At 39.5% G+C, this 24,309-nt stretch overlaps 1 protein-coding gene across 2 annotated transcripts; it reads left to right on the forward strand.

Annotated features, from left to right (window-relative positions):
* The first annotated feature begins 581 nt into the window (after positions 1-581).
* LOC114248393 (myrosinase 1) lies at positions 582-22,259 on the forward strand. Of its 2 annotated transcripts, none has more exons than XM_089735641.1 (10): positions 582-734; positions 11,283-11,386; positions 11,757-11,904; positions 12,697-12,863; positions 13,492-13,752; positions 14,591-14,679; positions 16,758-16,905; positions 16,988-17,148; positions 18,061-18,302; positions 21,686-22,259. In XM_089735641.1, the coding sequence occupies exons 1-10, from the start codon at positions 724-726 to the stop codon at positions 21,801-21,803; spliced, it is 1,449 nt and encodes a 482-aa protein (XP_089591767.1). In that variant the 5' UTR covers positions 582-723; the 3' UTR covers positions 21,804-22,259. The 2 variants fall into 2 exon arrangements, with proteins under 2 accessions (XP_089591767.1, XP_089591766.1); XM_089735640.1 differs by lacking the exon at positions 582-734 and adding an exon at positions 10,989-11,017.
* Positions 22,260-24,309: the final 2,050 nt, after the last annotated feature.

Genomic DNA, 24,309 nt, shown 5'->3' on the forward strand with positions numbered 1-24,309 from the left:
AACGGCTGTCCCACCCTTCAAACCGAAATGCATTACTACTTCACGGCAGAAATAGGCGGGGCGGTGGTACCTACCCGTGCGGACTCACAAGAGGTCCTACCACCAGTAAATCTATATCTTATTTAGCGTATCTTATTTAGCGTCGCTAGTTCCATTGCTGTTTTATCTGTTTCCTGCTAAAAGATTTCTTTATTGCTTATATGGGTGAAGGAGCTAATGGTCCTTCTGGTGTTAAGTGGTTAGGTGCCTATAGACATCTACAATGCAAAACCACCACCCACCTCGAAACATGAGTTCTAAGGTTTTTACACTAGAACGGCTGCCCCACCCTTCAAACCGAAATGCATTACTACTTCACGGCAGAAATAGTCAGAGTGGAGGTACCGACCCGTGCAGAGCCACAAGACGTCTTACCATCAATAATTACCTACATTACCCAATTGTCTTGGGAAAAGAGAATCCTTTTTTATTATTAGATCGACGAAGACACTATATTTACATACTCAATTTCGTTGTATTATAATATGTAGACAGCTGTTTTGCTGTCTCAGTCTGTCTGTTGTCAATGTTTTTTTTAATAATAAACAACAAGAATTATCTTAATATAGTGCTTCAGTAATAAGACATTCTATAGATTTTTCACAAAACAGATAAGAGAAAGGTTATTTACTAAATGGCTGTGCAGTCGGTCCCAGAACAGCAGAACCCGATCTCTTCTCGTCAATGTCACAAAGGTAACTTATTGATTCAGGGGATGAATGAATCCAACATTTCTTAGTATAGCCATCCTGAATGACAGGAGGCTGAAAGTCAACGTGGCGAAGACTCAGGCGATATCCGTGGGCAGCAATCTTCTCCCGGCCCCGCCAAGATTGCTCGGCGAAGTTATCGACTATACGATGGGATATCGTGTATTCGGTAAGCAAAAGAGTTTTTTAATTTATATTTGTTTTTTTATGCCTAAATATAGGGAGCATTAAGTGATTTTGATTTAATTTGTCTAAAAACTTCACTCAAAGGTTCAAGTATAATACGGCAAATCTCAATGGCCGTTTTTTTCGTGTAAGAACTACTATTACAACGCCTTTTATTTTAGTCGCATAATCCAAACGATCCTGCTCTTATTCAATGGAGTCGTTTTTTTTTTTATTGTGTTTAAAGTTTAATTAATAAGTTTATGCACTTTGAATTGTTTTATATTTAGTTTTGAATAACTATTCATACGATAGAAAATATATTATACTAATAATATAGTTCTTAATCGAATTCCAGAAGAAAAAGAGGTCGTCCATACGACGCTATTTTTAAAGTTCGTAAATATGATATTATTATATCGATGACTTAAGGGAAAACTTATCGCTTCGCGTCATACCGCATGCTAATGACAGAAGTGTCGCTCTGGCCCAACACGTCACATTGTTAAAAACTAAAAAAATTCACTTCTGTCGGCAGTCTTCATGACTGCCTAGTCTTTTATGACACTTTTTTTTATTTTAAGAAGGTTGATTTCGATTTTTGTAAGTAATTTAAGTATCGGGTATAAATTACGGGTGACTATTGAACGAGACGAGTTGTTTTATTTGCATGTTTTATTTCTAACGTTTATATTTGAGTTTTCCTCGTAACCCGATACGATGCGGAGAATGGACATCAATCGTCAGTCAACAAATATATACCAGATGATGGCGGTGACACTGAAGTCTGTCGTTACAGGTTCAATGTTTTATTTAGAAAATAACAAGGAATTCAAATCTCCTACTACTTCTCTGAGTACTCTTCTCTACTTCTACTACTACGGCTCAATTTTGGATACACCTCGAAAAGTTCACAAAAAAGTGAACTCCACAAACTTTTGCTGTAGGCAGCGGCTTGGCTCTGCCCCTGGCATTGATGCAGTCCATGGTCTACGGTAACCACTCACCATCAGGTGGTCCGTATGCTCGTCTGCCTACAAGGGCAATAAAAAAAAATGCCGCAGTAGGCTAATTAGCAAGGAGAAAGTCATTAACAACTTAAGAAAGAAAAAATCTAGACTTGTAAAAAAAACCATTTCACTTATGAATGCATTAAAAGTTTTAGAGAAAAGATTTAAAGATTGCTGTACACATGTCCCAAAAACATATTTACGCTCAGATAAAAGTATGATTATGGGTATAGAACACATTTTAACTAACTCTTAAAATACTAACTCAATGTCTTATAATAAAAAAAATATACAAATATTCGTCTCCACTCCTTTTTTTTATGATTGGAGGATTACTGGTGGCCCGGAGGCCTTTCCAGTTTCACCAGGACAGGTGGGCGAGCAAAGGCTCAGCCTATCGTCTCCACTCCATGTCCTGTCCTGCCGCCTAACTTCGGTCGTAAAATTTGATTGGTCATTGTACACTGCTTCGTAATAACAACTTTAAACAATGCGCGTAAAGTTGAATTTGCAAAAGATATGTTTGTACGAAGTAGTCGTGGCCTAAAGGATAAGACGTCCGGTGCATTCGTGTTGAGCGATGCACCGGTGTTCGAATCCCGCAGGCGAGTACCAATTTTTCTAATGAAATACGTACTTAACAAATGTTCACGATTGACGTCGTCGGTGAAGGAATAACATCGTGTAATAAAAATCAAACCCGCAAAATTATAATTTGCGTAATTACTGGTGGTAGGACTGGAAGGTGGAATGCGTTTCGGTTTGAAGGGTAGGGCAGCCGCTGTAACTATACTGAACCTTAGAACTTATATCTCAAGGTGTGTGGCGCATTTACGTTGTAGATGACTATGGATTCCAGTAACCATAAACACCAGGTGGGCTGTGAGCTCGTCCACACATCAAGGCAATAAATAAAAACAGTTAACTATAACTACGTAGATACTCACCAATTCTGTGAGTGTTTCGGGACAGTTCGAGTGCTACTTTTGTATGAAACTGTGTATCTTGGGTTTTTATATATCAATGACTCACACTCACAATTGAGGCCTATAAAATCAAAGGCAGCTAAATCCAAGTCTGTCAAATATTCAGGTAAACTACAAAAATCGGCCCTAAACACCTCATTACGGATCCTCCCGATCCATCGAAGTACTGCTCTTGCTAGGGCCAGTGTTAGCAACACTCCCGGTTTGAGAAGCTGAAATAACTGTTCGGATAGCTACGATATTCTTTATTTTAAACCAGATTTATAAAGAATGAGAATATTACTAATAATCTGAGTTTTAAATGATAAAACTTCGTTTATTAGTACTTAATACAGAGTAAAAATGAAATTTTTGAACTGAATTTGTTAGAGGTTTTTTTTTATTGCTTAGATGGGTGGACGAGCTCACAGCCCACCTGGTGTTAAGTGGTTACTGGAGCCAATAGACATGTGCAACGTAAATGCGCCACCCACCTTGAGATATAAGTTCTAAGGTCTCACTATAGTTACAACGGCTGCCCCACCCTTTAAACCGAAACGCATTACTGCTTTACGGCAGAAATAGGCAGGGCAGTGGTGCCTACCCCCTGCGGACTCACAAGAGGTCCTACCACCAGTACGAGGGCTGAAAATTTCGGGAATTAACGAAGTGACACAACATTACTATTTAAAAATGTATTTATTGCTTTTCGAAGTATTCTCCGCGAAATTCGACACATTTTTCCATACGATGGAACCAATCATTGAAGCAACCATTCCATTCGGAAGTTGGGGTCTACAATATGGCCGTTTTGTAGGCGTCCACAGCTTCTTCAGGTGATAAAAATCTCTGTCCACGCAATTTATTCTTTATTTTAGGGAAAGTGTAGAAATCATTAGGGCTTAGGTCGGGGCTGTACGGCGGATGGTCTAATAATCCTGTTTTCTTGCTCTAAAAACTCTTTTGTTCTGTGCGCGGTGTGAGAACTCGTATTGTTGTGATGGAGGATGATGCGGCGGTTGCAGTTCTCTTTACGGAGTTCAGAAACGACCTGTGGCAAACAAATGCTAGCATATCATTCTGCATTAACCGTTCTTTGTCCCTCAAGAGGAATAGTCGTAACATGGCCGGTTTTGGAGACAAACGTGGCCACCATTTTTTTTGCAACACTCCGTGAACGAACAATTTTTGTTGGCTTTAACTCATTTTCGAACACCCAAATATGATACAATGTTGTATACAGCATTTGAGGATCCTGCATGGAATCTTTCGAGAGTTCTGACGCACCAAGTAACGCGAGCCGCTTTTTGCTCTTCACAGAGCGAATGCGGTATCCATCGGGAAAACAACTTTTTTACACCTAATTGTTCATGCAAGTTTATTTGTATTTGACTCATGCCAATGTCTAAAGTTGCCTGAATTTCGCGGTATGTCACATGTCGATCTTCCTCAATCAGCTTACGCACAGCATCAACGTTTTCTTGGGTGACTGCAGTTTGTGGACGACCTTGACGGGGATCATCACTGAGCTTGACACGTCCACGTTGAAACACAGCAAACCAGCGATAAATTGTGGTTTTGGATGGGGCTTCATCACCAAATGCAGAAATCATCCGGTCAACACACTGTTTTTGTGTTAAACCACTTCGAAAGTCATAATAAATCATCGCTCTTGAATTTTCTCGAGTCAATTCCATTTTCTCAACGACTAAACAAGTTTGACAAAACCTCGTGACAAGACCGAGAATCTTTTTTTGAATAAATAAATGGTATTCGATTTTTAAAACCAAGGAGTTTTCAATTAAAAAGATTTTAATATGACTGGAACAGTGGAAATATTCCATTCCCGATACTTTTAGTGCAGCCTAGTAGCTGCATTTGTTATAACATGAAAACACTAAAGCGTGTTCAACTAACTAAACAATAGCGCCATTGTTAATCTATTTTACGACATTAAGGCGTTTAGCTGCCTTTGATTTTATAGGCCTCAATTATTATTCTTCATTTTTCACCGAGTAGAACGTAAATTCGATTTGCGCAGTTGTTCGATTAATTTGATTTATTTTACCAAACTCGCACTAAGAGCACGTTTGTTGGATTTTGTAAAAATGAAAAGAGTCCAATATCTATTTGATTTGTTAGTACGTTTTATAAAAGAATGCATAACAAAGGTATTTACAAAACTTAATGACTTATTAAAGGAAGCTTGTGATATTTTTTGTGTATTTTTTCACTATCATTGTACGTCTTTGGTGATAACAATGCCACAGAGCACTAAAATAGGAACGCTCTGACGGACTCAGTGTTGCAATAGTTATTGCTCCTGGGTGTTGCGCTGAAGTTCGTGGATTCAATTACCGCTTTTGGCAAACTTTTTGTGATGAACAGATTTTTTTGCTCTTTGTCTGGATGATTATCATCTTTAAGTGTATATATGTAGACATTTATCAGTCTCTAGTAGCCATAGCACAGGGAATAGGATTCCCTATTGGGGGCGGATACGCATCGTGGCCTAAAGGTTAAGGCGTCTGGTGCATTCGTATCAATCCCGCCGGCGGGTATCAATTTTTTTTGTGAAATTAAACAAAACAGCTGGACGTAGCTTCTCGAGATCTTCGAAAAAGTCCACTGAAAAAATCTCGAGCGGGCTGATGCATGGGTTAGGTTGCAAGCCGACCTCTTTGTCGAGTTTGACGAGTACGGTCACCGGTGTCCCTTAGCCTGCTTCTAGTGTTAGAGCTGAAGGCGTCTAATGCAAAGGTTATTATCGTTAGTAAATAAACTAAATAGGAGCGGAGAGGTAACATTTCTCGATTACGAGACCACAACCTTCGTATGAACTCGCACTCACAAAATAACACCGAGTACGTTTGCCACTATATACTGTTCCAATTGCATACAAATTTGAGTAAACTGGCTCGCTGTCGAGAACGTTACAAAACTCGCACATTTTTTTCCCTACCTATGCTGATAGCCTTGAGAGGCTATTTCAGCTTCGCCCTAACGTGTGTAGGTGAGCTCACGGGGCTCAAACCGGAGTGTTGCTAGCACTGACCCTAGCAAGAGCAGCGCTTCGCAGAATCTATCGCCGGATCCAGTGCCGGATTAAGCAAGCGCGGGGCCCGTAGCAAATTATTTCAAAGAGCCCTTGATCTACTATGGGTTCTTAAGTATAAAGTGGTAAAAAAACAAATCAATAGTCTATACGTTTATTTGCCATTTATAGGTTACAATTTTGTGGGTATTTAGTAAATTACTATAGGCGCTGTTAGGCTCTGACAAGAACAAAAAGCCAGAGATGAGATTTTCTGGCTATATAGAATAATTTTAATTAGAAACTAACAATTGAAAACTGATGATCGCTTGCATACGTAAGACTTTTTTTAGAGCTGATTATCAGGCTGATTGAAATTCTACACGTTTAAATAAACAACTTTTTCTTAATAAGTCACTCAAAAAATTAAGCTCGGGCATAGATGAGTGGGTTTAAATATGCGGGGCCCACGTTCGCGCGGGGCCCGTAGCAATTGCTACTCTTGCTACATGGTTAATCCGGCACTGGCCGAATCGGAAACGCGACCCACTGAGAAGATCCGGCGGACTAACTCGCACTAAGCACAGTAGTCCATACACACAACCGACTTTTTCACCAGTTTCTCGTCGGATTTTCTCAGTGGGTCGCGATTCCGATCCGGTGGTAGATTCTGCGAAGCACTGCTCTTGCTAGGGCTGGTATTAGCAAATTCTCTCAGGTTGAGCCCGTGAGCTCACCTACCCGTCCGCGTAAAGCTGGAAGCTCTTAGGTTACTAGTGAATAGTTAGAAAAAAATTACACCAACCAATAATTACTATAGTAAAATTATTTTGTCTGTGTAGTTTGGGTCATAAAACAAAGCCCGGTTAGGGCGGTGAGCATGTTGCGCGGGCGCAACGCCATTATCGATAAAAACAAATGAGTCATCGAACGGCGGCGGGGTGGTATACGAAGGGTGGTGAGACATTGTTATGTTAAGAGTCATTTGTACTTACCTGCAAATTATAGTACATTATGTCGAAGAGTAATGTGTTTTTATGCATTCGTTCTCTGAATTTCTTTAGTGACACAATGGCTACTCCTTTGTTTTGTATCAAAAAGGCAGAATTTATTCAAAATAATATTTGCACGTGTTGTTATAAACAATGTGTTAAGAATTTTCACTGAAATAAGAATAAATCCCGTAAAGTTACAAAGTGTTAATTTCTGCCGTTCTCGTTAACTTGCTGCGTCGATATGTGGTGTAAGTGTTCGATTAGTGATTTTTTCTTTCATTTTTATCACTAACCCACAAAATGACAAAACTAAATACACTATCGATAACGCTTATCGATAACAATAATGCGCATCCCTATACCCGTCTATAAGGCTCGGGAGTGGAAGAGAGCGAAATACTCGCTTCACCGCTCCGATTTTTTATGACCCAAACTGCACGGACAAAATAATTCTACTATACGCAATACTAAAAAAGCTTGCCCGCATATTTTAATTGACGTCAATTCTCTGTCGTAAGAATGTCTCTGGTCATATTACTGAGTTACTTAAAATCAAACCAGACGATTTAAAATCTGGCGTCGCGATCTTGCACAAGAGTGCAACGGATTTCTTTAATTATTTTAACGCTTAGGTCTTACATTGTATCTCAAATTAAACTTTAATTAATATTTCATAAGTGATTTTGAGCTTTTTTTATTGCACTTTTAATGCAAACTCATTAAGCTGTCTGTACATTTTTATTTAAGTTTCCTTTTGCAGTCTATGTTGATTTATTAATCTAAAAAAAAAATACACATGTGTGCAATTCACAGGTGGTAGATGTGAAACTTTCAAAAATTAAAATTCAATTATCGTAATTGTCTAAGTATATGTAAAATTTTGTCATTAGTAAATAATTATAACGGGGGACACATCAAATTAAAAACTAAATTATTATTTTTATTTAATTCCGAACATTTTCATATTTATTCTCATTTAAAACCTTCTCTGGACTTCCACGAATAATTCAAGACCAAAATTAGCCAAATCGGTCCAGCCGTTCTCGAGTTTTAGCGAGACTAACGAACAGAAATTCATTATTATATAGATAGTATGAGGTAGCGCCCTCTGTGAATTAATATTTTAACTTCACGTATATCCTAAATTAAAATTCACTACATACAAGAGGTTTCATACACACGTTAGTATTAAAAAATCTCATAGATGGCGCTGTATTAAAAAAAACACTACACTGAGGACGTCTTTTTTTTTTTTTTTTGGTCAGGAGGAAATCGCCGGACTTCCGCCCTCCCCTGGGGATGAAGGGCGGGGCATGTCGGAGTCGAACTGACTAAAACCTCCTGTCGCTCAACAACCCGCGTCCGAACCTCGCATGAGACAGAACCCATGAAAAGGCAAAGGGGGGAAAGTGAAGCGTTTAGTGCGGAGCACATCTCTCCCATCACCATCCCCCTCGGGACGCCGGACCGGTGGTCGTCGGCGCCACGACCACCAGCCCTCTCGGTCGGCAGGCTATCCGGAGCCCGCCTAGATGGCGCCGGTTAGAATGGGTTATCCTACGGAATACCCCGCTGGATCAAAACCAGCGTGGGTCGAAGATAGCCGGCCTTCCATCACCCGGATGCTCTTGCGTAAAACGCGTGCAGAGCAGCTTGCACGTCGTCTTCTTAGGCCCCCTTTGCCGGTCCCCAGACCGACGTGTAAAGGGGACCCGAAACACTTAGAGGGCCAGGGCTTGGGCGATATCCGCCTCCCTGGCCCCCGCTCGACGGCGGCGGGCTTGCGCGTCTCTCACGCGCCCCGCCGCCTCCTTCTGCGAGATGGTGCACTCGCAGAAGTCGAGCATCGCCTTCCACGACTCGTCGTCGCCGAGCATCGATGCCACAACACTCGGCAACGACAAGTCGTTTCCTATTTTTGCGACGAGGACACGGCGCCACCCCTCCCATGCGGGGCAGGCAACGAGCGTGTGCTCTGCCGTGTCCAAGTCGCAACCACAATGGTGGCACTCTGCCGTCGGCTCGGCTCTGATCCGGTGCAGGAACTCACCGAAGCAACCATGCCCAGTGAGCACCTGCGTGAGCCGGAAAGTGAGGCGTCCTCTGTCACGATTCGCCCAGTCCACAAGGACTGGGCGAATCGCCTCGACGGTCCTACGACCAGCCGAAGGATCGGCCAGCCGCCTGGACACTGAGGACGTCTAATGTGTTCTATCTCATTCTCTCGCCGACTAAATCCTATACATTTATGTGTTTGTGTCTCTATGGACTTATTTTTTCGTTTCATCGAGTTTGAAATCACAACGATTGTAAAAAAGTTACACTTCAAAAGTCTTATTGCGGCATTTCTTTCCTTTTGTTTATTTCGTAATTATTTTTACTTGCTCGCGTACATATTGAAGAAGCTTATGAGATTGAATCCTCAATTTTCACCGTGTGTTAAAACAATTACTACAGTGGAATTTTTCTAATCAAATACGTTCTCAACAAATGTTCACGATTGACTTCCACGGGGAAGGAATAACATCTATACTAATATTATAAAGAGGAAAGATTTGTTTGTTTGTTTGTTTCGAATAGGCTCCGAAACTACTGGACCGATTTGAAAAATTCTTTTTCCATTAGAAGCCGACATTGTCCCTGATGAACATAGGCTACTTTTTTTAAATTTTTTTTATTATATTTTTTTGGTTTCATGTGTGTTTTAATGTTTCCGAAGCGAAGCAAGGGCGGGTCGCTAGTCGTGTAATAAAAATCAAACCCGCAAAATTATAATTTACGTAATTACTGGTGGTAGGACCTTTTGTGAGTCCGCGCGGGTAGGTATCACCACCTTACTTATTTCTGCTGTGAAGCAGGAATGCATTTCGGTTTGAAAGGCGGGGCAGCCGTCGATAGTTTTGCCGAGCGATCTTGGCGGGGGCGGGAATAGATTGCTGTCCACGGATATCGCCTGAGTCTTCGCCACGTTGACTTTCAGCCTCCTGTCATTCAGGATGGCTATACTAAGAAATGTTAGATTCATCCATCCCCTGAATCAATAAGTTACCTTTGTCACATTGACGAGAAGAGATCGGGTCCTGCTGTCCTGGGACCGAATGCACAGCCATTTAGCAAATATATATATATATATATTTAATACTACCTATGCTGATAGCCTTGAGAGGCTATTTCAGCTTAAGCAAATAACCTCTCTTTTATCCGTTTCGTGATTACTATTAAAGCGTGATTTAAATCTTGTGGTTTAATATTTAAAAAAACATTTGCTTGTGGCAGCGAAACAGCTGTCTACATAATATGATATTACGAAATTGAGTATGTAAATATAGTATATTCGACTATCTAATAATAAAAAAGATTCTTTTTTCCTAAGACAATAGCGTGATATAGCCAATAACTGGGGGTAAGACGTCTTGTGGGTCCGCACGGGTAGGTACCACCACCCTGACTATTTCTGCCGTGAAGTAGTAATGCATTTGAATGGTGGGGCAGCCGTTCTAATGTAAAAACTGAAAACTTAAAACTCATGTTTCGAGGTGGGTGGCGGTTTTACGTTGTAAATGTCTATAAGCTCCAGTAACCACTTAACACCAGGTGGACCGTTAGCTCCTTCACCCATATAAGCAATAAAGAAATCTTTTAGCAGGAAACAGATTAAACAGCAATGGAACTAGCGACGCTAAACAAGACAGCTCTAACGATTGGTATAAAATAATTTAATTACAAATCTATACTATCTATACTAATATAATAATATTATAAAGAGGAAAGATTTGTTTGTTTGTTTGTTTTGAATAGGCTCCGAAACTACTGGACCGATTTGAAAAATTCTTTTTCCATTAGAAGCCGACATTGTCCCTGATGAACATAGGCTACTTTTTTTAAATTTTTTTTAATTTTGTTTTTTTGGTTTCATGTGTGTTTTAATGTTTCCGAAGCGAAGCGAGGGCGGGTCGCTAGTTGAAAAATAAATACGTTCTGAATTACAATGAAGCCACTCGTTAATATTAGTGCTGCGTTTATTACTTTGTAACAGAAGACAACATTGTTCAAAAATGCTATTTATCACAATGACGGTACCAGCAACGGTTGTTTTGTGGTATATAAATTTTTAGTATAATTTATTTGAAAGTTTTTGTTTGAATTAAATAAATCAGAATAGAGGAGTCTGGTCGGTATATCGAAGTGATGAAGGACAACGTCTGAATCAGATGGGCTGTGAATCCTCGACTGGTATTAATTAAAAATCATCATCTCTTCTCAGATATAGATTTTTCTGTCCATTATGACCTAGTCCGAAGTTCTTCACAAGCAACTTACTAACGTATACGCTACGATTCTCTAACCATCATCATATGATGCAGCTTGCTGACGAAGGCGGCTTGGGGCGAAATGAAATTTCCACCTGGCTTCAGATTCGGGGCTGCAACCGCTGCTTATCAGATCGAAGGCTCCTGGAACGTGAGTGGTGCGTAGATTTGTCTTGTTATCGATGACGTCACTGAGATAAGTCAGATGACGCACATTACATTTAAAAGTCGTCGTGGCTAAAAGATAAGACGTCCGGTGTATTCGTGTTGAGCAATGCACCGGTGTTCGAATCTCACAGGCGGGTACCAATTTTTATAATGAAATACGTACAAGGTGAGTGGTGCATTTACGTGGTAGATGTCTATGGGCTCCAGTAACCACTTATAACACCAGGTGGGCTGTGAGCTCGTCCACCCATCTAAGCAATTAAAAAAAAATCACACCCACAATTACCCTCACATGATTCCGCTTTCAATTTTTCTTTTGCTATCGTATCAGATAAGGTTTTGGGTTTTGTTTTTCTTCAGATAAAGCCGAGAGCGTATGGGATAGGCTTACACATGAACATAAAGATTACGTGGACTCTGGAGCCAATGGTGATGTCGCCTGCGACTCCTACAACAGGTGGAAGGATGATGTACGAATTGCAAAGGAGTTGAACTTACACTTCTATAGGTATGGTTGGTTTTTTTTGACTTACGCTGGCAAATGAGGAATTTATGGTTTTCCTGACGCTACGGCGTCTTCTGAGTCCATAAGGGTAGTTACCACCAGCCTACTTATGGCTGCCGTGAAGCAGTAATGCGTTTCGGTCTGAAGGGCGGGACAACTGTAAGACTTAGAACTGATGTTTCAAGGCGCGTGGTGGCATTAACGTTGTTCATGTCTATGGGCTTTGATTACCACTCAACACTAGGTAGGGCGTTCGTCCACCCACCCAAGCGATAAAAAAATACCAGACTGAGATTTTGACCTCATGCAAACTTCACGGTTTTCGTGAACACGGCCGGACGACAGTCGCTGATTATTTTTGTAGTGTCTTCTTCTTCTCAGTCGTGTCACTCTTGACAGAGTGGTCGTGATCGTCATGTAGTGTTGGGAGGGGCAGACTTGATGCGTCTCACGATGTCGCGCCATCTCTCCCTGCTCGAGGCCATTCTACTGCACTCATTTAGGGGACCTCCCACTGCAGTTTTCATTTGGTCGGTCCACCGCATTGGTGGCCTCCCGCGCGGTCTTGTACCACCAACGCTTCCCTGTACAACGAGGCGTTCTACATGGAAGCGTTTTGTAGTGTCTGAATAATTAAAAAAAAAAGAATTTCAGTCGACGCTTACGATGTGCCACCACCTGGCTTTGCAGACTTAGTAACTTAAAACCCGTCCACGAGTAATTTGAAACTGAAATACGAAAGCGCTGCATTGTGCTATCAAATAAAATAGGTACGCATAATTACGCTTGTCGCAGATTTTCGATCTCGTGGCCTCGTCTACTACCGACTGCTTTTTCAAACAAAATCAGCGACGACGGGAGGAATTATTACAATCAGTTGATCGATGCTCTCCTGGAAGAGGGTATAGAGCCATCGGTGACTCTGTTTCAATTGGATTTGCCTCAAAGATTACAGGATCTGGGTAAGCGCTGTCTGTCATATTAAAATCATTTCATAATAATTCTGCCACACGTGGAGGGTCTATAATATATGATGAGGTATGATCTAGTTGCCTTATCTGTGGAGAAAAGGGATTTACCCACGAAAGACCAAAAAACAACTGAGGTGATTTAGCAAGGTTTCTGTGTGTGATTGTAGTCAAAACAGGGCTGAAGATGTACGAAGTGGTACGAAGGTACTGGGTAATAATAATGGCGTTTTAAGAACTTTAGTAGCATTCGATGAATTTGACGCTGTGTGCTGGTTAAGTTGTGTCTGGCTATCACGAAATTGAAGATGTTTGACAAAAAACCTGAATCGTATGACAGTTACAAAATAAGTTTTATATAACCGAATTCCAACCAACAATTGGACTGCCTCCTTACCGTGTTACAACCGTTCTGTGAAAGACTTTCCAACAGTTTTTACCCCCAAAAAATAATCAGTTTTCTGGTGGTGGGATGTCTTACGAGTCTGCACTGATAAGTACCACCAGTAATGCGTTCCGTTATGCTTATTTTTAGACGAAGAACGGGCAGGTCGATTCACACGAACTCTTCGGAACAAAGCCGAAAATGCGTACACTAAATATTAACTTTTATTTCGGACAGGCGGCTGGGCAAACCCTTTAATAATCGATTGGTTCGCCAACTACGCAAGGGTGGTATTTTCTCTTTATGGAGACCGAGTGAAGACCTGGATAACTATTAATGAGCCCCTACTAATTTGTGAGGTGTCGTACAGCGATAGTAAAATGGCCCCTGGAATCGAATCCGTTGAATCAGGAAAATATTTGTGTGCCAAGAATGTTTTGTTAGCTCATGCCACAGCTTGGAGGATTTATGATGAGGAGTTCAGACCGAAGTATCGCGGTAAGTAATTAAGTTCATATTATAGTAATTAGGTATAACAAGCCTCTCGTGTTTCTTGTACACAACTCCACGGGGTTTTCTCCGAGGGTTGCATTGATAGCCTAATAGGTAAGACGTGTAGTGACCGCATGTTTTAAATTCTTTGCTAATTTTGCAAGAAACTAAATGATAAAATGAAACCCTCAAATTGCGTGCCTTCGAGTTGTCCAGCGTATTCTAATTCCACATGTGGGGTGGGCTTGTAACATCATCCTGTATGTACATTCACGTCGTGATGCCTATGGACCGCTTTAAACCAGATGAGGCGTGAATTGGGTCTACCCGTTTATGTAATAAAAAAACTAAGCTGAATTCTTGTTGAAAAGGGACCGTGGACAATCTTTGAATCAATCTTTGAAAGGAGAAAATGGTATTATACTTTTGGTGGTTTTATCTTTGCCTAACATTTTTTCTCTTAAAGAGTTGTTTTTCTACTTATTACGGTTTTATAAACTCCAATTATTAGTGGCAGAACCATAACGTCAGATCTAATTTTTAGGCTCCACTGATGGGTTCTTTATCATTTCGTTTTTTTTCTTGATGATGTCGACTGAAAATCGAATATTTCATGAAATCTTAACTTCGAAATAGTCGATTGATTTACACTTAGAGCCAGTTACAATTTAATTTACATGCCCCTAATTTTGAGAATTAATTTTTTAACCAAATAAATGCCTGCCCTTTCTAGTGCGCAATACCTATTTATATATTTATTGAAACGTGGAAAAGTATCAGGGAATCCTAGTTTGGGTTTGGATTCTCTTGTAATTCTGTCCCATATTTTTAATTATAATTTCAGGTAAAGTTTCCTTGACGAACGTTTTGATATGGTATGAACCAACTACGGACAACGATCGTGACCTTGCTGACTTGGCGAACCAGTTGTGTGTAAGTAGGGTGCGTTGTTGAATAGTGAACCAACCTTTTTCTAAGTCATATATCTTGTTAGGAATTAAAGTTAAGAATTTCGTTTTGGTGTCATAGTTTAGGCAATTTTATACAGTTTCTCATATTCAGGTTACAGAAAGCCAGAGAAATATATACTGAGCCGCCTGTATTTCAACAGTGAGCCACAATTTCGTTACCAGTAAAATCCTTATTTGTGAAAAGACACCATAAAATGTCTACTGTACTTTACGTAAGTACTGCTGCAATGCAATGATCGGGAGCGTCAGTTTCGACTGTAAAAGGTATATTTACATCAATTGCATGTATAGAAGACTTTGCGATATTATTTTTCAGGCCTTCGAAACATTTAATTTGCTCGCTTGTGAGGGGAAAAATCGTCGTATTAGCAAGTGAGTGGATCCGTTCAAAAAAATTTGGAATCCACTTAGAATAATGTGCGAACATGCCGAGTGTCCTTCTTAAGGTCGATAAATCGCTTGGTGGAGGTAAATTAATCAGTGACTTGAGTCGCTCACTGTCAAGTTTAATTATGTTGTTACGACTGCTCTGGGGTAGACCGGTGTTTCAAAATAAAAGAGTGGACTGTATTAATATTTAGTAAATTTATAAAATAGTAAAACAAGTTAGTGTCGCGGGTGGCGTTGCTGCACGAAATGACGAAGCTGGTGTAAATCCGCTACCCCGCGCCGCTGTCCTCCTCCTGGCGCCCGCGCCGCGCGATCGTCGATGTCCGTGCATCGACAATGTGATTTTGAATATTATAGCCTAGAATATTAAGTGACTTTTGAGAAAATTGGCATTTTTGTATACTTAGCATTAAACCGTATTTCTTTGCGGCATTCATAAAACTTTCCAAGTTATGATCGTGTTCTTCAAGAGTACGGCCAGAAATAGTTGTATCATCAAGATACGCATATGTGTTTTGAAGCTTCTTCTCTTTTCTTATAATCCAATCTACAACCAATTGTTCTTGGGAAGCTCGAAACACCATTTGTTACTCCAAAAAGAACACGCCTGAACTGGTACAAATTTTCCAGCGCTTCAAAAGCGATAAATTTCCTTTCTTCGGGTAGTATAGGTACTTGATAGTACGTGTTTTTCAGGTCTATTAGGCTGAAAAATGTATTCTTTGCCACTTTCGAAACTAAGTCCTCAATGTTTGGTAAAGGGTACGCGTTGAGTTCTGTGTAATGATTAATTGTCTGAGAGTAATCAATTACAAGGCGTTTTCTATGGGTTTCGCTTTTTGTAATTAGTACTTGGGCCCTCCACGTTTATTTACTCTCTTCAATCACGCCCTCTGCTATAAGGTTTCTGATTTCCTCTTTAATAAATTCACTATCTTCTTAGCTGTGCCTTCAAGACTTTATAGCAATAGGTTTGCAGTTGGGAGATATATTCGCAAAAGCGGTACAGCTGGTACTGATACTTCAGCTACGTTACATACTTGAAGTGGATCTTTTGGCCCACCGGTGGTAGTTCAATGTTCCTGGTTTGTTCACTGTTCAACAACCGACTATAGTCGATTTTTTTGTTAATTTATCTACATTTTGTAAGCTAAGGTGTGAAAAGAAACTACGTAGCCTGAGCTGTGTTGCCTAAAGCACTTCTAAGTTTGTCGGATTATGTGATGAAGAAGAACACTTAGATACCGCAACTCTGGTTCTTTTTTTATATTGCCCGTGTAGGCAGACGAGCATACGTCCCACCTGATGGTGAGTGGTTACCTTCGCCCATAGACTTCAGCAATGCCAGGGGCAAAGCCAAAGCTGGGACAAGCCGCTGCCTACCGGCACTTGCTAGGGCATATGTTATCCAAGCCTGAGCCCCTTGGCCTTTAAGTCTGGTGAAGCTAACATGCCCCCCGAGGCTACTGGCAATACGTAGACAAAAAATCTAACCTCTACCCTGTCTTCCGCTACAACGAAGAGCTCCGACTGTAATCACTCAAGACCAGGTCGGCCGTGAGCTCATAAGCCCGTCTATGCAATTAAAAATGCAAAAGTGCTCATAATACGCCCAACGAACAGAAATAAAACATTGTGAATATTTTTCAGAATGGAATATATACGCATCCGATTTTCTCGAAAACCGGTAACTGGCCACAGTCTGTTATAAAAATAGTGAACGAAAGAAGCAAAATGTTGGGATACCCTTACTCTCTTCTCCCTGAGTTTACTAAAGAAGAAATCGAATTTATAAAAGGTAAGATTTATGGTTCTAATTATTTTATTACTGTACTCCCGAGATTTTATGTTTTTAACCAATCAAATTATCTACTTTCTAGGTACTTACGACTTCTTCGGAATGAATTACTACATTTCAAAGTCAATAAGGAAGCCTCTGGTTAACGAACATATACCGTTGTGGCCTGTGGGAGTACCGATATTGGGTGCCATTTTGGAGAGTCCACCCACTTGGACGAATGGAGCTACGAAGTGGTTTTCAGTAAAATACATTTGTTCTTACGTAGCTTAACAATCAATATTTAGCGCCACGTCTACAGTGGAACGTCTAGTCTCTTTTGAAATTTTATCTCTAACAAGAATACTCCTTCTGTAGTAACACTTTCTAGAATATTCATACGGAAGAGTGCTTTCACGCTCATGAGAGCAGGGAAATAATTACAATACAGGGATAGTGTGATAGTGATGTGTTGATTTTTACTGCTATATTTGTCTAAATCCCATACTTGATGCCACTGAGGCTTGAACCATACGCCAGTTGTTTAACAACTCCGTGGTAAAGTAATAAATAGGAGCCAGTTTGCTGATGCGAATGGCCGACGTCGAGAGTGCTCCGATGATCTTGTCTGTCTCCATGTGACATCAGCTCTGTTGCTTTCAACCAATACACAAGACTAGCTTTAAGACAACGCCCTCAATTGTCAACGACTTTTTGGCGGGAACGCGAAGAGTGAAGTTGTGTGATTTGTTTTATTTTGTCTATTTATTGTTTCTACGGGTTTAAATATGTAATAACGGTGGTTTATTAAATGTTTAGTATCTGTGAAAGTGCACAAATGTGAGAAAATGAAACAAAGCCGCTGGACGTAATTTCTCAGGATTCTCTAAAGAATCCACTGAAAAAATCTCAGTAACTGACCACCATTTTACTGAGATTACATTTCATCCCACATCATCTCATTTCATTTCATTTCATCCCGCTTGATTAATGTCTCAAATTAATCATCTTCATTTCATTTGATTTCACTCCACATTTTTCATAAAAATAAGAATATAAATTAAAATAAGACATGAATTAAAGGTCTTAGTTACCAGGTCATAAAATTCCTTTAAAAAAAAACAATTGTCTTCATATGGTACACAGTATTCGCAATTCGTAACTTTAAAATTTCAGGCCCATCCACCAGGCCTTCGTAAAGTCCTGAACTGGATCAGACATAACTACGGTGATCAGGATATATATATAATGGAAAACGGATACGCGACCGCCGATACTGGTCTGGAAGATTTTGACAGGATCAGTTACTTGAAGGATCATTTGGAGCAGGTTCTGTTAGCCATGAAGGATGGAGTCAACGTTACTTGTTACACAGTTTGGTCCTTAATGGACAATTTCGAGTGGTCAGATGGCTATACGTAAGTGGTGGTTTAAATAATCTTGTAAATTTTGGCAAATAAGCTTTGGTTATTTCAGGAATCTTTGGTTTAGTGGCTACTTATTTTTTTTGTTTAAAGCCGTACAGCTAGCAACTTAAGTGGTATTAGCGAGGATTTTAAGTCCACAGTATAGTCGTATTTTTAATTAGACGAAGCCAACTGACAGTGGCTAATGTCACTTTGTAAAATAATGTTGCTATATTTAAAGTAACTAGATGATGACCGATTGATAACGCCATCTTGTTGTGTCTTTAAAGCGGTTAGTTGCCCTCAATTAAGAAAAATAGTATTATTATTCGCCAATAGATGTCGGGAAGAGTTGATTATTGAAAACACAAATAAAACAACATTTTCTGAAAATAAATCGTAGCTAGATCGATTTATCGCCCGCCAAATCCCCTGTATACTAAATTTTATGAAAATCGTTGGTGCCGTTTCCGAGATTCAGATTAGGTATAAACATATAATATATATTAATATACAAGAATTGCTCGTTTAAAGGTATAAGATAGTGATCAGTTCAGTTCTTGTTCTTGATGAATGGACAATGAGTGTGAACAGTTAATCATTTCAAACTATAAAATCATATTGGAACGAAGTTCCTTATCGCGCGTTGTGAAAGGGGGCTAGACGGAAAAAATTCTTACGAAAAGTTGTCACGACACTTTTTAGATCCGTCATTCTGACCAATCAACGTGTAGGCGCTTATCGCGTGACATTGCTCGTATCCGATTGGTCCGCGTAATGAGTACAGTTTCTCGAGATAGCGTTTCAACAATAGTAATTTAGTTCATTGTATTGTATTTTTCTTCTTCATAATGCCGTAATTTATTATTAAAACTTAAAATAAAAAAAAAAATATGTGCTATTCACACGTGGTAGAAGTGAAACCTTCCAAAATTAAAATACAATTATCCTAAACGTCTTAAGTATATGTAAAATTTTGTCATTAGTAAATAATTGTAAGGTAGCGCCCTCTGTGAATTGATATTTTAATTTCACGTATAATCCTAAATTAAAATTCACTACAAGAGCTTTCATACACACGTTAGTATTAAAAAATCTCACAGATGGCGCTGTATTAAATAGTATGTATATTTCTGTCTCATTCTTTGCTGGTTTCATCCTACACATTTTTGTATTTGTGTCTCTTACCTGTCGTTTTTTCCGTTGCATCCGGTTTGAAATCACAACGATTCTAAAGAAGTTTTCACTTCAAAAATTACAATTCCTTCACTAATTAATCGAAAGGAACTTCGTTCCATCCGGGTGTCCCTTGACACCTCTGAAGTTTTATTTCTATTTTACAATAAGATTGTATTAAAGAGCTCTGATATAAGTTACTAGTAGTATGCAACTACAATCAGTTTTTTATTTTCATTACCTATTTACCTATAATTGTTATGTTTTATCACTACATAGTATAAAACAAAGTCGCTTTCTCTGTCCCTATATCTGTCTGTCACTATGTATGCTTAAATCTTTAAAACTACGCAACGGATTTCGATGCGGTTTTTCTTAATAGATAGAGTGATTGAAGAGGAAGGTTTATATGTATAATAACATCCATTAAATAGTAGGAAAATCAATAATAAATTACAGTTTCCGAAGCGAAGCGAGGGCGGGTCGCTAGTACATCTGTAGTTTCAACTACACGATGTATTGAAAATACAAGTCTTACAGTGACTTGACAGTCTTACAAGTTTCCTCGCAATGTTTTCCTTAATGAGTAAAACACTCTGTAATCAGTATAGGTAGATACTAAAGGGAACATAATCGTCGAAAACTCGTGGGTATCTACAAAGACTCCCTGTACAAGTTTCCCGAGCGCTATGACATGTCCTTCTTCAAACGAGGCTTGTGGAGAGTATTAAACGGTAGGCAGCGGCTTGGCTCTGCCCCTGCATTGCTGAAGTCCATGGGCGACGTTAACCACTCACCATCAGGTGGGCCGTATGCTCGTCTGCCTACAAGGGCAATAAAAAAAAAAAGCACGAGTAAAATTCGAACCCCGTACCCAATATCGGCACATTAACTATTCATTGGACAATCGAGGCAATTTCATTCATTCAGGAGTTTTTTCAATCATTCACTTTGTCACAACGCTATTTTTATTTCATCAAAAACTGACAACAAAGTAAACGTCGGTTGACTTCGTCTAATAAAAAATAATGACACCATTCTGTCTAGTTTTGCCACGATGCAGTACTAACAACACGATCAAAGGGGAATCTTATAGGAGTGGAGTAGGATCTTATAGTACGTTCAGTACTGGACGTCTGTGGGCTCTTTAAGTTGAATTATTACGTGTTTTAGCTATGCCAAGGTTGTTTAGATTAACTCTTTTACCGGAGTTCTTATGTTTTAACATTTTTACGAAAATTGCGCGGTCGGTGGAGTATGAAATTTTCCACCCTTATAGAGAATATAGAGAAGAAGTGCACAATGCTAATATTTTTTTAAAATAATGCATAAAAGATACATTAAAGCAATAAAGAAAACATTACACACACTACATACCATGTATTTGACGCACACACGCATGCATACTATTTATTGTCAAACTTTTCTTCTTGACGTCTGTAGTCAAATTGAGAATAGATTAAATATTGTTTGTCTTTGTTAATATTTTTTATAGTGTAGCCTTGGCGAAATTTGCGATTATAGAAGTATAAAATACAATCATAGTAGTGTACAAACTTACAATTCCAATTAATTATAGTCGAATTTCGACTACTGCGGGACCTCTAGTTTTATTTAAACTCTTAAAGGTATAGCGTAACTACAACTGACTATGTGGCTGCTATACTTAGATTTTTTTTCCTACCTATTCCAGTAACCTCGAGGGGTTATTCTAGATTCACCGAATTAATAAGTGAGCTCACGGGGCTCAAGCCTGACGTCGTTGCTAACACTAACCCTAGTAAGGGCAGTGCTTCGCAGAATCTACCACCGGATCGGAAACGCGACCCACTGAGAAGATCCGGCGAGAAACTCAGTGCTTAGATACCGTTATCGTATAACTGTATACCTAAATCTCTTTATTTGTCCTTTAGCTGACCCGGCAGACTTCGTAGTGCCTCAATCGATAAATAAAAGACCTAAACTTTTGTATAAAATAAATTTAAAATAAACAAAAGGAATCCTTCCGACGGGGGACACAACAAAGGGAAAACAAAATTGTCATTTTTAATAAATTCCGAGCATTTTCACATTTATCTACCTTTTAAACCTTCTCTGAACTTCCACAAATCATTTAAGACCAAAATTAGCCAAATCGGTCCAGCCGTTCTCGAGTTTTAGCGAGACTAACGAACAGCAATTCATTTTTATATATTATGTAGATAATAATTTTATTGCAGGATAAAGTTTGGCCTGTATGAAGTGGACTTTTCGAGTCCAGAGCGAACACGCGCTCCGAGGAAATCAGCGGAATACTACAAGAATGTTATCGAGACCCAATTATTAATCCCTGTCTGATTTCTACGTTAAAGATGAATTATAATTTATTTTATTTTACTACTACTACCGCTTAGCCATCCCTGGCGCCGCACCGACAAATATAATCTACCTACTAGGACAATCAAACACTCACTTACCGAACAATGCGCCGCAACCGCCAGCTCTACTAATTAAATAAATCTACTAAAGAATAAAAATGTGAGCCGTCCCACGACGCCTGGCAGATGTGAAACATCGACATTATTTTGTAAAAGTAATATGCAGAAAAGAACAGATTGTGAAAGGAACTAAATATGTCATAATTATAAAATAAAATATTACGAAAAAATAATTTGTTTTCAAGTAAAACACAGGTTATGTGTACTGTAGTAAACAACACTGTATACACTACGGAGTATACACTATAGGTATCCAAGCTCAGTGTAGCGAGAAAGATGGCTTAACGCCGGATCGAGTGGGAGAGAATCGCACAGTCGATTGCGCATGGCGACGCGTCGCCACGGCATGCGTCACCACGCCAGAAATCGGTTTTACGTGCGGCTATAGATGTTACACATCAATAAAGAAATAAAATACCAGTAAAATAAAAAAACAAGATCAATAATTGAGAGTTTAATACGAGGTACTAACTGCTAACTATAAAAAAAAATAAAAAATATTAAAAAATATTACAATGAACACTTATATTCGTTGCTGCGTCTACCAGTACTTTGAATTACAAATGAGGTAAAATCAAATAATTACAATACAACAGAACATTTACTATGGACCGGAGAAAAAGTACACTAATTGGGGGCAGATCGAAATTATATATTATGTGTCAAGCTCTAATTATATAATCAAAGGTGTCAAGATTTAACTTAGTCGCGAAAGAGAACAACGACACCTATTGGCTATCGGAATACAGCACTACTATATACTTGTTGCTATAAAGAATCTCAGGTGAAATTGGATGTTAATTACGGTCTAATAATCAAAATTTAAGTAAATAAAAGTATATGGAATGTGCTATAAGCAAAACTAAATTAGGACTATAAAATATGCAAAAAATAACCTAATACCTACCTACTGCGGTTCCTCGACGCCGCCAACCTAGAACTGAACTATCAGCTATCCGGGTGCTGGTTAGCCCCTCCTAACCCCGAAGGGTAGGGTAGGACTGGGAGCAGACACTGGTGGCCAGACTCTAAGGCGCTTACGTCGAACAATTTTTATTTAACAAAAAAAATGGTTACGCAGCTTTCCAGGCTGAACAACACCTACCCGCAATTAACCATTGTTAAGAAATGAGGGATATATCGAACAATAAATTGTTCGACGAGGACAATGACCGGGGCTTTATGAGCTTAAAAGCACCGAGAGCGGATCCGGTGTACTCGACAAGACATGTTTTGGGCGACGGCGGCTTTGCATTGCCCCGTTGCTTGGGTTGGATATGCAAATGGCATAACACAGGGAATCCTAATTTGGGACCGGGTAGCCATGCGTGATTTCTTCTAAGCTATTTATTTGTTTATTAATTTTGGCATGTGAACATGTTACCTATTACCTGGTGGTAAGACCTCTTGTGAGTCCGCACGGTTAGGTACCACCACCCCGCCTATTTCTGCCGTGAAGCAGTAATGCGTTTCGGTTTGAAGGGCGGGGGAGCCGTTGTAACTATACTGAGACCTTAGAACTGATATCTCAAGGTGGATGGCGTATTTACGTTATAGATGTCTATAGGCTCCAGTAACCACTGAACACCAGGTGGGCTGTGAGCTCGTTCACTCATCTAAGCAATAAACAAAAAAACACAAACTTAATGATTTCGCGGATTTTATTTTTATTGATCGATTAGTAGTCCTTCATCGTGGTATTGCATTCGTGAACATGATTAAGCCGTGTATACGTTTCCTTTGAAACAGCTGATGGATGGGGCGACGCATATTTAAATGGTTTCCGAAACAAATTTCTTGGAACACCACTGGGGCTTTTAGTCGGCAGAGATTCATCGTAATTGACGTCAATACGCTGTTCGATGGCGCTCCTGCCTCTTGTTCTGGTTTAATAATAATCTATTAATACTTGAAGCAAAAATTTTGTACCCCTTTTTACGGAAATTGCGCGGACGGAGGAGTATGAAATTTCTCACACTTATAGAGGCCGGAGCCCCAAACGTTGGTCCGACCAGATCTCCGAGCAAACCAGCGGACCACTTAGCGCTGCACTACACCAGGCAACTGACCGGAACCGATGGAGGCTGACAGTCGACAAGCTAAAACGGAGTCACGATCCTCAGCAATGAGGGAGCGATGGAGAAGAAGAATAGAGAATATAGAGAAGGAGTGCACAATGCTAATATTTTTTTAAATAATGCATAAAAGATACATTAAATCAATAAACAAACATTACACACACTACCATGTATTTGACACAACACATACATAAAAATATACTCTTTGTTTACTATCAATTGGGAAACTTTTGTTATTGCTTAAAGTCTGTGGTCGAATTGAAAATAGATTAATATTGTTTGTCTTTA

This window comes from Bombyx mandarina, chromosome 20 (assembly GCF_030267445.1).
Source record: "Bombyx mandarina strain Sakado chromosome 20, ASM3026744v2".
Classification (NCBI taxonomy): domain Eukaryota; kingdom Metazoa; phylum Arthropoda; class Insecta; order Lepidoptera; family Bombycidae; genus Bombyx; species Bombyx mandarina.